The 15,309-nt window shown below is 50.8% G+C and overlaps 2 protein-coding genes across 7 annotated transcripts in view; one reads left to right on the plus strand and one right to left on the minus strand.

Moving 5' to 3' along the window:
* Positions 1-4,161: 4,161 nt before the first annotated feature.
* DYNLT1 (dynein light chain Tctex-type 1) lies at positions 4,162-10,985 on the plus strand. 3 transcript variants are annotated; one of them, XM_059699931.1, is made up of 5 exons: positions 4,162-4,284; positions 5,336-5,377; positions 7,943-8,066; positions 8,494-8,551; positions 8,854-10,985. In XM_059699931.1, the coding sequence occupies exons 1-4, from the start codon at positions 4,258-4,260 to the stop codon at positions 8,547-8,549; spliced, it is 249 nt and encodes an 82-aa protein (XP_059555914.1). In that variant the 5' UTR covers positions 4,162-4,257; the 3' UTR covers positions 8,550-8,551; positions 8,854-10,985. The 3 variants fall into 3 exon arrangements, with proteins under 3 accessions (XP_059555914.1, XP_059555912.1, XP_059555913.1); XM_059699929.1 differs by having other exon boundaries at positions 4,186-4,284; positions 8,474-8,551; positions 8,854-10,233; XM_059699930.1 differs by lacking the exon at positions 5,336-5,377 and having other exon boundaries at positions 4,190-4,284; positions 8,474-8,551; positions 8,854-10,233.
* A 1,593-nt stretch (positions 10,986-12,578) lies between these two features.
* TMEM181 (transmembrane protein 181) overlaps positions 12,579-15,309 on the minus strand; it is a 38,361-nt gene continuing 35,630 nt past the window's right edge. For all 4 annotated transcript variants that reach the window (XM_059699926.1, XM_059699925.1, XM_059699927.1 and 1 more), the window contains 3 exons: positions 14,955-15,044; positions 13,927-13,993; positions 12,579-13,551 (listed from right to left, as the gene is read on the minus strand). In XM_059699926.1, the coding sequence (XP_059555909.1) occupies positions 13,473-13,551; positions 13,927-13,993; positions 14,955-15,044 (236 nt within the window). In that variant the 3' untranslated portion in view covers positions 12,579-13,472. The remainder of the gene's footprint in view (positions 13,552-13,926; positions 13,994-14,954; positions 15,045-15,309) is intronic.

Genomic DNA, 15,309 nt, shown 5'->3' on the forward strand with positions numbered 1-15,309 from the left:
TAGAACTTCCACTTTTTCAAAAGCTAAAAACGTAAACTTTATTGTTTAGGAAATGGATTCATAGTTTAATATATCATAGTTGCAATACACACATTTGTGGGAGACATGCTCAAAAACTGTTCCTGCTCGAGGGGCATAACTAACGAAGTTTGGGGACCACTCATCTGGGGCCTCGGGCTACAGTGGGCAGCAGGGAAGAGTCGGCAGACAGCAGAGCCCTGGGTGCTGGGCGGGTATAAGCTATTATCATTTTATCCTCACCCAAGGGTACTTTTCCATTGAGTTTTACAGAGCGGAAGAGAGAGGGACAGACAGAGAGAAACATCGATGTGAGAGAAACACATCGATTGGTTGCCTCCTGCACACGCCCTGACCAGGGCCCAGGCCAGGGAGGAGCCTGCAACCAAGGTACATGCCCTTGACCGGAATCTAACCCGGACCCTTCAGTCCGCAGGCCGACACTTTACCCACTGAGCCAGACCGGCTGGGGCTGGGCAGGTATAAATTAGATCACATCTGAAAGCAAAGGGAGCTGACACAGGGCGGGCCCGGGGTCAGACCAGAGGGCAAGGGAAGTCGGGGAGCAGCCGAGTGGCTGCACGGCCAGGAGTCGGCAAAGAGAGCGTGAAGGTGCTACATGTCCGAGGGAAGCCTTCGCACTGTGTGTGGCGGGTGAGAGCACTCTGTTCCCTTCTGTGTCCCTGCCCTGTCAGCTCAGGCAGGGACAAGGCACCTGCCCTGGACGACAAAACGTGTGCAGAGGTGACACCCGCCACTTTGTGAGCAACACCTTCCTAGCCAACACTCGGCCACCGTTCTCTCTCCCTCGGCGACTCTGGAGTCACGTGCTCCACCGGCCTGGTCCCTGCGTGGAGGAGACGTGGGCAGAGCCACAGCAGACCCTCCATGGGCATGCGGCGTGAGTGACAACACATCTTTGCTGTCCTCAACCACCAAGAATGTAGGGTCATTTGTTTCTGCAGCTGAGCCTATGCTGTGTCTGTTCCTATACACAGAACTGACACAGTATTTAATAACTCTCTATATGAAAGGCTAATATGCTAAGTGTCCCTCCTCCCATCCTACTGGTCGCTATGATGGGCACTGACCACCAGGGGGCAGATGCTCAACGCAGCAGCTGCAGAGCTGCGGTGACTTGGCAGTGGCGGTTCTCTGGTGACGCACCCCAAAACCAGAGAGGAGGGAGCACGATTCCTCGTGGGGCCGTGCAATTCCACCTTCGGCCGTGGGTTATGTTGTGCAATGCCACACCTTGGCTCCTCTAGGCTCCTGTCAGCCCTGAATCTGGTTTACTGCTCACTTGCGTTTGCGTTCCACACCCTGTATGACAGCAACTTTGCAGAGTGCCCGCTCACATTCCAGGACCTCTAGGGGGATGTCGGGAGAGCTGATTTTGGCCAGATCCCCACAGGCCAGCCCAAGGGACCCCACCTGCCAGAGGGACCCCGCTCATTCCACAGACGCCCGAGAGGGATCGTGGGAGGTTGGCTCCAGGGCATGTCTGGCCCATCTGGCCCAATCCTGCCCCACTGGCCACCTTCTAATTAATTTCCTTTCACTGTGTATGAATCTGCGCACCGAGCCTCTAGTTATAGCATAAAAACCAACCGTCAGAAAAAATAGCAGCTGGAGGTTCCTGTTATGCCCATGAGCTATCCCTTAGTAGTTAATCTGGGGGAAGGAGCCCCGGGGAAGGGGCGGGGTAGCCAGGATTGGGAGGAAGATGGGCCCAAGGGGCTCAGCGCAACAGCCATTCCAGTTGGTACTTCAGTCCCACCGTGCCCGAGTTTCCCAGCGGACAGCATCTCGTTAGCATGGAATTTCTCAGCCTAGGATTCTCACTTTAGATATGTGTCAGCCACAGGTTTATTTTCTGCTCCGTACAGCATGAGATTCCTCAGACTACAGTGTTTGGGCATGACCAGCTTCCGTGTATCATTGTTGTTATTATTATTGACTTGGCGCATCTCAGTAACGCACTCCTAGGCACAGGGGAAGGGAGGAAAACTCGGACAGCCACAGGGTTGGGTCGGGATGGTGAAGGGCACCACATCACAGGCAACACTGCGAGACCCCACGGAGGCAGCTGAGGTGGCGTGGCTGGGATGGCGAGGCCTGCACTTGCTAAATCAAGGCACTGGCAACACCAATCCCTGTCTCTAAAGAGTGTAGTTAGGAGACGACTCGAAGGAAGAAAGCACGCATACCTGCCAATCTACGGCTAACTCCCAAATGGAAAAACAAACTCGAGATTCACTGCACTGACTTATTGCGCAGCAACTAAACGTTATTCTAAAATGTGGCTGAATCCCAGAGATATGGGCAGCCAGGAGGCTGGTGGACCTGCATTCTTGGGCAATCGGGGTGCTGGGAACCCCGATTGGACCAATGCCCCAGTGATTGCCTATTCCTCCGCCCTACAGAGTGTACACCCACTGGGCAGAATGCCAGGCCCTCTCACTGCGTTCTCCCAAGCCCTGAACATCACTGAGCCTGGAGACTTCAAACCCCCTATTAACAAAAAAGTGGGACTATGAATATGGGGGTGATTTTCAGTTACAGTATCCCTAGTCTCTGCCTCACCAATGCTGGATTGGGAAGTTCCTAAAAGGCTGTGGAGCAATAGCTAAAATACGTCCCACACCTCACATCACAGCCTTTAACTGCAGGTGCTCACCTGTTCACTCTGGCTTTGCACATAACCCCAAGACACTCGGCTCCTCTAGGCCACAGCAGAGGGGGAAATTAGAAGAGAGGGAAAAGGCCCCGTTGGGTTCAGGCCTGTGGGGTCACGCGACTGAAAACACCAGAAATGGATTCTCGGGGGGCAGCCGGAATGTCCAGGAGACAGACAAAAACACGCACGGATTGGAATCCCATGGAGACTGAGGCACAAGACTGAGAACTGGAACAGGCGAGTTGAAGCGAGATCATAGGAAGAGAACAAAACCCAGAAAGAAAGTCAAGTTCAGAATCTGAGAAGCAGAAACCACGTGTGGGAGAGCAGGTGTCCGGGCCCAGCAGCTGTGTCTCAGGCTCTGCCCTCCTCCCCTGACCCGCAGGAGGCAGGCCATTGCATCTTCCTGCACCCCAGTTCTCTCAGAACCAATGTGTGTGTGGAAAGCATGCACTCATTCAATAAATTTTCATTGTGCACCTACTATGTGCCAGGCACAATGCCAGGGGCAGGGGAAACATCAGTGAATAAACAGATTCCCCCGGCGTGGCAATTAGGATTCTATAGGGTAGAAACAACGAGGGTTGCTGATGGATTGCAGGCGGGCTGGGCGGAGTCGCAGGGTCTTGCAGTCAGCTCTTCCCGGGGAGGATGGGAAGTGGGTTTTAGCAACTGGGCTTTGGAGAGGTAAGGAGTGGCAGCTTGACTTCAAGGGTGTGGTAAAACCAGAAAAATAGTCCGCAAAGCCACACATCTCAGCCTCAGAGTCCATACAAGCAGGCCCATAGCCCCAGCCCTTCTCGGAGAACACGGCCAGAGCCCGAAGCAATTCCTAATTTTCATAAAGACCCCGAACTCAAGTCCAGTGTACGTCTAGGTCGTGCTGGTGAAGGCAGCCTGGAAGTGTGCAGCGTTTTACAAAGTTTCCACCCCAGAATGCTTCTTTAAATGGTGCTTTAAAAAATAGTAGGAAGAATTTATGTGGAAAACTTGCCTCCCCAGAGGAAGGTTCCTATCAGAGCCGAGTTTCCTAACCCTGATCCCCAGAGGGACTGGAACCAATACCTCGCTGCCCATCAAGGTCAGAAGTCACCTTACAGTTCACCGGGTGTCCGCCCGTCTGAATATTCAAATTACCCCACACAGACGACTCTGCCCCCCGAAATGGCTCTGTACACTTATCATATTTCGTTTTTGCTTACATTTGTTTTGTTTTGGCTGCCGTGGTTTAGGCAGTTGCCAGGCTACTCAAACGGGTTCCCGCGGAAACCGCCACCTCGGAGAGGAGAGTCCCGAGTCCACGCCCGGCGCGCCGGCCCGACGGAGGAACAAGGGGAAGGGCGTGGCCCTGAGGCGCGTGGGCGTGGCCTTGGAGCGGGCGTGGGCGCATAGGGGCGGGGCCCGGAGGAGGGAGGGGCCTTTGGGGCGGGCGTGGGCGTGTGGGGGCGGGGCCTGGGGAAGGGCGGGGCTGGGGAAGGGCGGGGCCGGGTAGTCCTGGGCCTCAGTGCGCCGGCGCAGTGCGCTCTCCTCAGGGCGGCGGAGGCGACGCGCCGGGGAAGATGGAAGACTACCAGACTGCGGAAGAGGTAACTGCCGGCCGGCGACGGGCAGGTGGAGGCCGGGAGCCCCGGGCCGGGTGGGCGGCGGCAGCCAAAGGCGTGTGGGGGCCCCTGGGCGCGTCTGGACGAGGGCGGCGGCCGTACCCCGCGCGGGCTGACGGCGCTGCGCCCCCCGAGCGCTCCGCGGTGACCCCGGGCGGCCTGCCCTGGTGTCCCCGACCTGCCGGGGTGGGGCGGCCCAGGGGCTCCCTGCGCGGCGCCCCATGCGCCCCACCTCCCGCCTGCGCCGCGCCCACTTGGTCCCGGCCGGGAGTCAGGCCACTCGGCCCTTCTATGAGCGATGCGGACCCTGCCCTGCGGGACGGTCCACGCCCGGTGCGCCCCAGGGCCGCGCTTTAACGCCGACCCCAGGGGCACGCACGCGTGAGCGCACGCACAGCCGCAGCTCGCCAGTCCCCCCGGGCTCGGGTCTGATGCTCGGGCTGTCGGCGAGGCGCCGGAGTGCGGGTCGGAGAGCCTGCCTTTGTCTGCGGTGCGCACGGTCCCCGCCGCTCGCGCCCTTGGCCGCCGCGCTCACCCGCCGTGCGCACCGGGCTCTCGCTACCGGGCGTCCTGGGGGACAAAGGCCGTTATTTCGGTTTGGGTTCGAGCCGGCGGTGAGACAGCGCCTGTCAGTGGGGGCGGGGGCACCTCATTGTCTCGGTGAAGACGGGGTTGAAGCGCACAATTGTTGGCGAAGCGGAAGACGGTCATTGTGACGGTGCGCCGTTCGAACGGCTTCCATGTGGGCCAAGGATCCCAGTGGCCAGTGGACGTGGAGGGAGGGGTTAAATTCTGGTGTCAAGCCAGCCTTTTGGGTCCTGGCATGATCCCAGCAGACACCAAACCAGAACCCTCCCGACGGCTCTCCCGGCCCCGGGCCCCTGGGCGAGCCCTTCGCGCTGGAGTCTCCGTGATGTTTTCCTCGGGAAAAGGAAGGTCTTCACTTCTCAAGTGCTCGTTGCCTAGATTTGCATGAGTCAGTGCTCCATGGATGGGAATCTTTTAAATCCAACTCGGCCCCTGTTCTTCCTTGCAGACCACTTTTGTTGTTGACGAAGTGAGCAACATTGTGAAAGAGGTAAGAGGAGACATGCCTACTTTTAAAATACTCGCGCACTGGCTTATATGAGTGAAAATAATGTGTTTTAAGCACTGTCTTGGAATGGTTTCAGCCGAGCCTGCCTGTGTTTTGGTATTTCAAATAAGTTTTTTTAAAAATATATTTTATTGATTTTTTACAGAGAGGAGGGGAGAGGGGTAGAGAGTTAGAAACATCGATGAGAAACATCGATCAGAAACATCGATCAGCTGCCTCCTGCACGCCCCCTACTGGGGATGTGCACACAACCAAGGTACATGCCCTTGACCGGAATCGAACCCCGGACCCTTCAGTCCGCAGGCCGAGGCTCTATCCACTGAGCCAAACCGGTTAGGGCTCAAATAAGTTTTTAACCTCAGAGAATAGCTAGATAAGAACTACTCCCATATGAGGTAAATTATGTATTTTAAACCAGACAGGAAATTTTATGTGTTAGTATTATTATTGGATGTAACTAAGCCTTGATTCTATAACTTTTAGCATAAAGATTCATGGTGTACAAGTGACTGTTTCCAATGTTAGTGAAGAGAGTGGATGTAAAAAATTGAACTTCCGGTACTGCACACCTGGTGGTTCAGTTGGCCGTTGTTTGTTTCCTTATTTTTCTTATATTCCTGCACTGCCTGCTTTATCATTACTGACTGTGGTGTTTGCCTTCGATAATGAGAATGGGAGACAAAAAAGGATTCTTGTTCTTCATTTATTTAAAAAAAAAGCCGAGGGGCATGCAGGGGACTGATCCTCGAGTCTACAGTCGGGACAGGGAAGGTGGGCGTGTGTCCAGTAACAACGCTGGGAAGTGGTCGCTGCCACAGCAGCTGGTGCTGGAGAGAGTTCAGAGCTGGACTCGAGTGAGTAGGAGCAGCATGAACTCAGCGAAGAGGGCAGTGATAGCGAACCTTTTGAGCTCGGCGTGTCAGCATTTTGAAAACCCTAACTTAACTCTGGTGCCGTGTCACATATAGAAATTTTTTGATATTTGCAACCATAATAAAACAAAGACTTATATTTTTGATATTTATTTTATATATTTAAATGCCATTTAACAAAGAAAAATCCAACCAAAAAAATGAGTTCACGTGTCACCTCTGACACGCGTGTCATAGGTTCGCCATCACTGGAATAGGGGCCAAGTGCCAGGGCGGGGACGGCGTGTGCAGGGCCCTGTGCAGGGGGGTGCAGTGTGTCTGAGGGATGGGGGGGCTGCAGAGAGCTGGGCAGCCTGGGAGGGAAAGAGCCTCTGTAAACTGAGCAGATAGTGACGACATTGGCTACAGAAAGTCATTAGTTGATCTGAGTTAACAGTACCATTGAGGATCTGTATGTGATTTGGAACTGATTCTAATCCAGATTATTAATACAAATTATTGACTACTGCCAGAATGGTAAAGAACCACAACCTATTTTTGTGAACATCATCAAAAAACAAAATGACTTTGTTCTGCCTTATACATTCATTATTCAGCATTAGGCGTGCTTTTTTTTAGTTGTCTTTTATCTTTTCCAAAATAGTGTTTCTTAGGGAAGGAGTGGGGGGAGCAGGAAGGTGGGTGAATCACTGAGCCAGTGGGAACTGGAGTTGGTTATGAAGTGTCCTGGGCCTCCCTCGTTTTCTGCATTAGCTTTGACTTAGTTACCAGGCAGCAGGTAAATGGAAGGCAGGCTTCCCAGTCTCCCTGGAAGCATGAGGTAATGTGGTGTTGCCTTCACATGATCACCGGCCTCACAGCTTTGCTTGGTGATGTCCTCTCGGGCTGTTCTAAGTATTGGGTAGTAGTACATTTGGGCGGGTCCAGAATCAGAGACAGGTTTTTCTCCGTCCCTGAAGAACAGGGAACTGGGCCCAAAGTGTGTCCTCAGAGTTAGACATTTAGCTTGATTATTATCTAGTAATCTGGTCCCTTTAATCCAGGGGCTCCGAAGCCCCCAGCCTCGCTTTATGCAGAGCCCGCAGAGCTGGAGGGCGCGGGGTGTGTGGCAGAGAATGCAAAGGAGGTGTGATAAAACGCTAAAACGCATGGGGGGGAAGAGGCAGGATGCCAATGATCTTTGTGTAATGTGACTCCTCGGAGTCCCCGGAGAAGCAGGAATTCCTGTAGAAAGAAATGAGGGTGTGACTGTAGGAAGCTTTCTGTTTCTCAAAAGCAAGATCACTGGGCTGTGCCAGGCAGTCGGCCCCTGTCACCAAGGTGTACAACCAGATCCTGGCACTGTTCTCTCGTGCTCAGGACAGAACCTGATGATCACTGAATACTTTTATTTTAGGTTGTAACTGTTATAAAAACTCAGGTTTTCTGGTTTAAGTCAGAATGTTTCACAATGTTGACAGACCCCCATGTAATTATGAATTCTTAAAAACAAATGTAAAACTTATTTAAATATGATACTATTAAACAAAAGGTGTATTTGATCTCATGGATACAAATAAGCTTACATTGTATGCAAACTGGATTTCAGCAGTTCTTAGGGGATGAACTTGAATACTAACTGGAAGGTGCTGGGTGCACTCTGCTGCTAGTGACTCCTCTGTGCTTTGTCTTCTAGGCTATAGAAAGTGCCATCGGTGGCAACGCCTATCAGCACAGCAAAGTCAATCAGTGGACCACAAATGTCGTAGAACAAACTCTAAGCCAACTCACCAAGCTGGGAAAACCATTCAAATACATTGGTAATGGATTTGCTTCTCGTATATATGGATGCTGGTTCTTGAAATACTGATGAGAGGCAGGACTAGTGTCAGAAGAGAGTGGTTGTGTCAGCGTGGTGCCCAACCTTCAAGTTCCCTGTAGAAGTGTCACTTGTGTTGTGCACACTGCTTTACTTTAGGTCATAGCTGGCATCACCTGGCCTCGTTGGCTGCTGGAACAGTTTCAGGGCATGCCCCAGGACTTCAGGTCAGATGCTTGTAGACCAGGTGTGCAGCGAAGGGAAGGGACAGGTGTGGTTTGTCAGTGTCATAGGACCTTAATTTTTATGAGCATCAACCACATGATCAATATACATATGCTGAAAGTGGGCAAAAAGAAATGTGTGTTGCCAAGTAGATTTCGCTAATGAAAGTTGTTTTCATTGAAGTGACCTGTATAATTATGCAGAAGAACGGAGCAGGACTACACACGGCGAGTTCTTGCTTCTGGGACAGCTCTACTGACGGTACGGTTCTCAGTCTCTGGGTCAGAGTCTGTCGTGGGCATTTTCCTGAGGTGGTGGTGTCTTCTTGGACCTGCTGAGATCTAGATTGTCCAAAGCCGAGTTTCCTGAACTGTGTGCGTGGATGTTCCTGTCTCTGAATGCATGCTTATTAGAGTTACCTTTAAAGCATTTTATAGAAAAGAGACTTGCCAACCTTTATGTATGTACCACAAAGAGGTAAGTATCTGAGTATTGGGGCCGGATAGTGAGACATCAACATGAGGTGGCCCATGTTCCTGACTTTCAGTGCCATCTGCCCGCAGGGAGCTGCACCGTGCGATGGGAGAATAAGACCATGTACTGCATCGTCAGCGCCTTCGGACTGTCCATCTGACTGACCACCTCATCCCCCCAGGCTCTTTCTCCTCTGTCTCAACATTTCTCTCCGATCTTCTAACCACCAGCCATGAATTCAGTGAACAGCTTTCCCGCTCTTTGTTTTCGGTGGCACTCTCAACATGCAGAGAAAACCCAAATGACCGCACTGTCCTGTGATCAGCACACCCTCAATCACGGATCGTTCTTGGGCAGTCGGAACCTGGACTGCCACGTGTCCGCACTCTGAATATCTCTGTTCAAAGGTGCTAAACACTCAACCTGATAGTGTGAACCTTTCTCTACTCTCTGAAATCATTCAAACACACTAATTTTTCCATACTTTGTACTTTTGTTAGAATAAATTATTCCAATTTAAAGTTTGTTTTTCTTTAGTCTACATCAGCGGTGGCCAACCTTTCGGACCTCACGGACCACCAGTTGGTGACCGCTGGTCTAACAAACAAAATCTTCATATTTAATTAGTGCGTCAGCATCTATAAAACTAAAAAGGAAAACAAAAACAAGCTGCAATTTGGCTTTGGTTCTCTCCACACAAAGACTTACTAACCCATGGGCCAGGCCCTGACAGCTCCGCTGTGTTCTGGTGAGATCTCTTCTACCTCCATCCTAAGGCTCCCTCTCCTAGAGCGCAGGTGGGAAGTGGGCCCACTGACTCTGTTCCCTTAGCCAGGAGCTCTAATGCACACACACGGCTCAGATCTGCAGCACTACAGCTTGTACTCCGTGTTCTCATTTCCAGTAGCAATCTCACATACACAAATTTTTTAGTACTTTAGGGCTTGCAAAATGCCTTCACAATCATTCATCTTGTATCTACAACAATTAACACCATTATTTTAGAAAATGTGTTTGGAGGTTATTGGCTTGATTTAAAGTTATATCCAAGTAAGTAAGGAGCTGGGCCCCAACCCCTGGTCATGTGACCTCATCTTTGTGCTCATCCTTGGGCCACATTATCTTGGCAATAAAGACACACTCCATGTTCACCTGCTGAAATGAAAAAAACCCTGCTCTTGTCCTGAAAGCACTCCCGTATGAAAGATAAGTTAACTCCACATGCAAAAAGCAAACCAACGTAATAAAAAAGGGTCAAATATTGCAAACATACACGTACCAAAAAGGTAGGCTCAGAATGAAGCCACTCCCAAAGTTTGCCATAAATAAACATTTATTCATTTTAACTGATTACAGTGCTCATTCTGTGATCGGGTTTACTGTGCCCACTGACAGAAGATCTAATTTGCAGCTCTACCCTTTCAAGCTTTAACTCTAGTGTGTTTTATTTTACAAATATTTACAGTCTTCTTGTAAAAAGGCAGTTTTCAGTAGCAGAAAAATCCTTCTGTATTTCAGAGTATGGTATAGTTACCAGTATATCTAAAACACGTGAAATCAAGATAAACAGGATAACAAGATGTCACAGACTAAAGCAACTTCCCTTTGGCCTGGGGAAAAGATTTTTTTTGAAAATCTAACCTCTAAGGCAACTGCCTTCTAAAACCCTTAAAATACCTAAGTATACTTTAGTGTTTGCAGGCATCCCTTTTACATCCCTTCGAATGGCGTCTGTGTTGTTCCCTGTGAAAAGGATTCCAGGAAGTAAGTTACTGCCCACGTTATAACCTATTTACCATAACTATACCTTTAGTAAATACTTCACAAAATTTAGAGGCTGGTGACATTTGTCTTATAAATCTCCCCATTTAGTGGGCTGGTGTACATAATGTATCCAAGCTTACTACAGTCTGTAATCCTATACAGGACTGACCTTGAATCCATTTTATATATCGCCTTCTCTAGCCTTTCAAATGGGGCTTAAGAGAGAGAAACCACATCACTTCACTGCAGTAATGATTTAATAATAAATCAAGAGGAACTGTTGTCCACAGAGATAATGACAGTCTCCCGAGGAAAACTGAAATACCTGCGGTCATCTTCCAGGTCGCCCTAGACGGGACCAACACAAAAAGTTATCCCAAAGATGATGCTATTCAAGCGGTTACCATGGAAGAACTAAAGTTAGCCCTTTGACTTTATAATTTAAATTTGCAAAACTTTGAGGCTCCAAAGAAATAATAATTTCTTGCTACTGTTTAAAGTTTCTGGCAGATGTTAGTGTCTTAATCTAACACCTAGGGCACATATAGTATATGCTAAATATACTTTAAGCAAAATTTTACATGGAGTATATAATCTATATATATATAAAACCCTAAGCGACTGGTTGACTGTTTGACCAGTCACTGATGCACGTTGACCACCAGGGGGCAGACACTCAAAACAGGAGCTGCCCCCTAGTGGTCAGTGCGCTCCCATAGCAGAACTGCCACTCAGCTGACTGACAGGCGCCAGACACCCACGCTCATGGCTGGTGAGTGCAGTGGCAGGCAGCGCTACCGCTGCGCTGCGGAGCTGCAGCAGGCACAGTGGGGCTGGGATGAGCAGGAGTGGTGCGGGGCCCAGCCAGGGCTCGGGCTCCTCCCTGGCTGCCTGCTGCTTCGCACACTACTACATCTCCCAAGGGGTCCCGGACTGCGAGAGGGCGCAGGCCAGGCTGAGGAACCCCACTGGTGCACAAACCTGTGCACCGGGCCCCTAGTATGTTGATATGTATGATACACCAGGAAGGGAAATTTAAAATGCATGATTTGTTTCCCTTAAGGATTTTCTTTTGTAAGTTTTTTCTTGTTTCCAACTTAGTTACACCAAGTAAATAAATATGCCCATATTGTTCCTTTCCTTAACTTGACACTATGATGAATCAATATATGAAGATATCAGTCATCAGTTTATGGTTACAGTACAGGCCAAAAAAAAGTTCTTAAGTTATGTGACTAAATGTCTCAAATTTACACTTACTGACAAATAACAGTGTTCCAAATTATGGACAATTATAATTAAAACGTAAACTATATCACATACTAGGATACATTTATTAGCACAAGTAAGTTTTGTCAATTTACATAATATTATTTATAGTTAGTCTTAATAGAGGTGGTAAAATTTGGTAACAAAATTTTTCCCAACACTTCTGAGCACACAGAATAAAAAAATGTCACACACCATTGCAAATATTAAAAAACCATGTAAACCTGAATTACCCTTGCAGCAATACAGTTGTAATCCAAACATTCATATTTACAGAGCTTTAAAAACATAAATGGAATCCATATTAAAGGTATGTTATCACTGACGTTTAAATTAAAAAGGAAGGTCTGAAGTGATGAGCAGTCCCTCCTGACCTCTAGGCGGTCCCAGCACTGCCCGGAGGGGGCAGTGCTCAGCGTGAGGTGAGCTGAAAGTTCATGCACAGGGGAAGGACGTGCAGGACTTGTTTGCACAGCGAACAGCCATACCCAACCTCTGCATCTGCCAGGCCAATCGGTGTCTGCCACGAGCTTGCTGGCAGTTGGAGGCCTTTCCGAGCATGTCACAGCAGAAGCAAGGGGTGTCCACCAGGGTGCTCGGTGGGACAGGAACGGCGGCCGCCAGGGGACTGACCGCCAGACGAGACATTCCCAACAAGTTACCTTCTACCCAAAGAGGTTCTTCCATAAACCATCCAAAATGCTTTACTTCCTTTCATCTAGTTCCAAATAAGAAACTAAAAAGCTTTTTGGCAGTAAAGAAGTGAGGAGCCATGGAAATGTCACATGTCAATCAATTGTTTAGCTTTTATTAAAAAAATAAAGCTCTACTGGGTGTCCTCATAGCAGAGCTGCAGAAAGTGCTGTTCCTTGGACTTGAATGGACACCTCTTCCTGCTCCAACCACAGGGCCATCCTTCCAGATCCATGGATGTGAGCATCATACATACAAATGCACACATATGTACACAACCCCTGGGAGACCTATGGCAGCCAGACCTTTCCCACTAGAGCTGCAACTTGTCAGTTACCTGCTCTTCCCTTGGAAACCCTATCAAACCCTCCTCAAATGCCCCAACACCGTTCTGCCCTGGTGGGTGAAGGGCGGGACCTGCCACCCACCTTCCCCTCCTGAGCCATTACTTCCCATTTCACATTAACAGGAGCTGCCGTCCTGGGAGAGCGCCAGCCACTCACTGGGGAGGGACTGCCCCCGAGAGGCAGTGTGCACACAGGCTTCCCTGGAGTTCAGTCAGAAATCGCACCACGGGCGGGGGGAGGGAACGCTGCCATGCGGTGGGCCTTCAGAAGAGCTCCCCACCAACGTGGGATTAGTAAATCATCTTAAAGTAAGTACATAATTCTCTCTACTAAGAGCAGGAGTCACTCCCTTCCTACCACTGAGGACAAGCTCTCGCTCATCTGAAATCTCTGAAAAAGAATTTGGCTGGGTCAGCGCCTCTCTTCCCAAATAAATGCAGCCACCCTAACAATAAATTTGGCCCAACATTGAACTTGGTCCTCAGTTTTGGTTTTCCTCTAAAAAATATGTAAACAAATAAGGACCCGGAAATCTCTGCTAGAAGACAAGTCGCACACAGGCAGGTGAGGGAGGGCAAGTGTGGAGGGCAGGAGGCCACTGCAGGACAGGCCCCCACGTCTGCCCTCCCAGGGGCTCAGTCGCTCTCAGACTCCTCCTTGTACTGGGCCCGAATGGCCTGGCCGTTCTGCAGGGGCATCTCTTCATAGTCACTCCTGTTATAAAAGAGACCTTCGCTACTAAGACGCTTGGGATGGCTTCTCTCCCGCAACGACACGCCATTCTAACAAGATCTCGCTCCCTTTCTATCACCAACTGAAAGCGCCCACTCCACACCCGCACCATCACCAGGGCCCACCATCCAGAAAGCACTGGCCTCCTGTGGTCACCACTGGCTGGGTGTTGAGTAAACAGAACACCATTCAATCTCAGCCAGGATAACGTGGAAGCAAAGCCACGTGACACCGCCAGCTCTAGCACGTGCTAGGCCACCCTGAAAATCATCTGAGACTGACTGACACCTGCTCAGTACGCGCACGCAGGCCCAGGCTGAGTGCCCCCGGGACAGCCGTCAGGTGTCGTGCACTCACCCGTAGATGACATCGTCGTCCGAGTCGTTGAGCATGGAGAAGGCAGGGTTGTCTTTCAGCTGCGACTCTGAAAACAACCAGAGCATTTTCTAGGGCATTAGCCCGGAGAGGATGCCGTCCTAGGGCGGGCTGAACAGAGCTGGGTTCAAGCCCAGCTTCCACCACTACTATCTGTGGGAGCGGGACAGTGTTCTGTGCCCCGAGCACGTTTCTCACCTGCCCGCCAGGGCAGCAGCACTGCTGGGCAACCGGGAGCCCACAAGCGGAGGGCGCTGCCTCCCTCCCGGTCCTTCCCCTAAGTCAGTGGTTCTCAACCTTGACTGCACATTAGAATCACCTGGGATTCTTTTTAAAATCCTGATTTCTGGGCCTCATCCTCCGGAAATTCCGTTTCTTTGTTATGGGGTGGGGCCACAACATTAGTAACAAAGAAACAGAATGTCCAGAGGATGAGGCCCAGAAATCAGGATTTTAAAGATTCCCAGGTGATTCTAATGTGCAGCCAAGGTTGAGAACCACTGCCCTAAGTGCACAGGGAGCAGGAGGACTGCCTGCCCTCCTCTCCGTCCCTGGACCTGCAGCAAACGGGCCCAGCTGCACCTTTCTCTACAGCTGCCGTGAAGCTCAAACAGGCCTCTTCACGGAGATGCTTTGAGAACTCACGGGATATAAGAGTCAGGAGTGGTCCTGACATGCTAGGCTCTGCCCCGGTTCCAGAAAGCTCTCGTCCTGTCCACTCCCATGGGCCGGCTGCCCTTGGCTCTGCTTCCCGGGAGGAGGGCTATACAATGTGACTCTCTCCTGGGGGTCATGGCACTAGCATTCAACAGACTATGGCCTGTGGCAGGCGGACAGGACGCTCGTGCTGGGACCTCACACACGCTTTTCACCTTGTGCTTGACCACACACAGCTGCTGTGTTCCGAGTCGCAGAGCTCACACTTAAAGGGACCCCCTCTCTCTCTGCTAGGGAAGGAGGGAAAGCCGGGAGATGGGCCCTAACTTCCAGCGTCTGACCGGGCGGCTTACCGTACAGGGCGGTCTTCGATGGAGAGTACACGAAGGCGAGCGTGTAGAGGTAAAAGTTCAACAAGCCATAGAAAGATAAGAACTCAGCTGGTGGCACCGTCAAGGGAAGCAAGCAGACCTGGAACGCTCCACATCGGGCGGTGGTCGGGCTGGGTCTGTGCTGTCAGTCTGTCTGCTCCTTACCCACCAGCCCTTTCTGCCACTGACCGCCAGTACCCGGGCCCCCTAACCCAGACCGTGGCCACCACAGGACAAGCCCATGGCCAGAGGTTACAGCAACCTTGCAAGGTTACCTGCAAGGAACAGGTTACCCCCCGGAACCTCCGAGGAGGCAGGACCTGTGACCCAGGGAAGG

Source organism: Myotis daubentonii, chromosome 6 (genome assembly GCF_963259705.1).
Source record: "Myotis daubentonii chromosome 6, mMyoDau2.1, whole genome shotgun sequence".
NCBI lineage: Eukaryota > Metazoa > Chordata > Mammalia > Chiroptera > Vespertilionidae > Myotis > Myotis daubentonii.

What these genes read in the sequence shown, in the direction of transcription:
- DYNLT1 (XM_059699929.1), top strand. Translation starts at nt 4,258, where the DNA reads ATGGAAGACTACCAGACTGCGGAAGAG. An exon ending in TGAGCAACATTGTGAAAGAG is followed by an intron (nt 5,378 to 7,942) that starts GTAAGAGGAGAC and finishes TTTGTCTTCTAG; the next exon opens with GCTATAGAAAGTGCCATCGG. An exon ending in AAAACCATTCAAATACATTG is followed by an intron (nt 8,067 to 8,473) that starts GTAATGGATTTG and finishes TTTTCATTGAAG; the next exon opens with TGACCTGTATAATTATGCAG.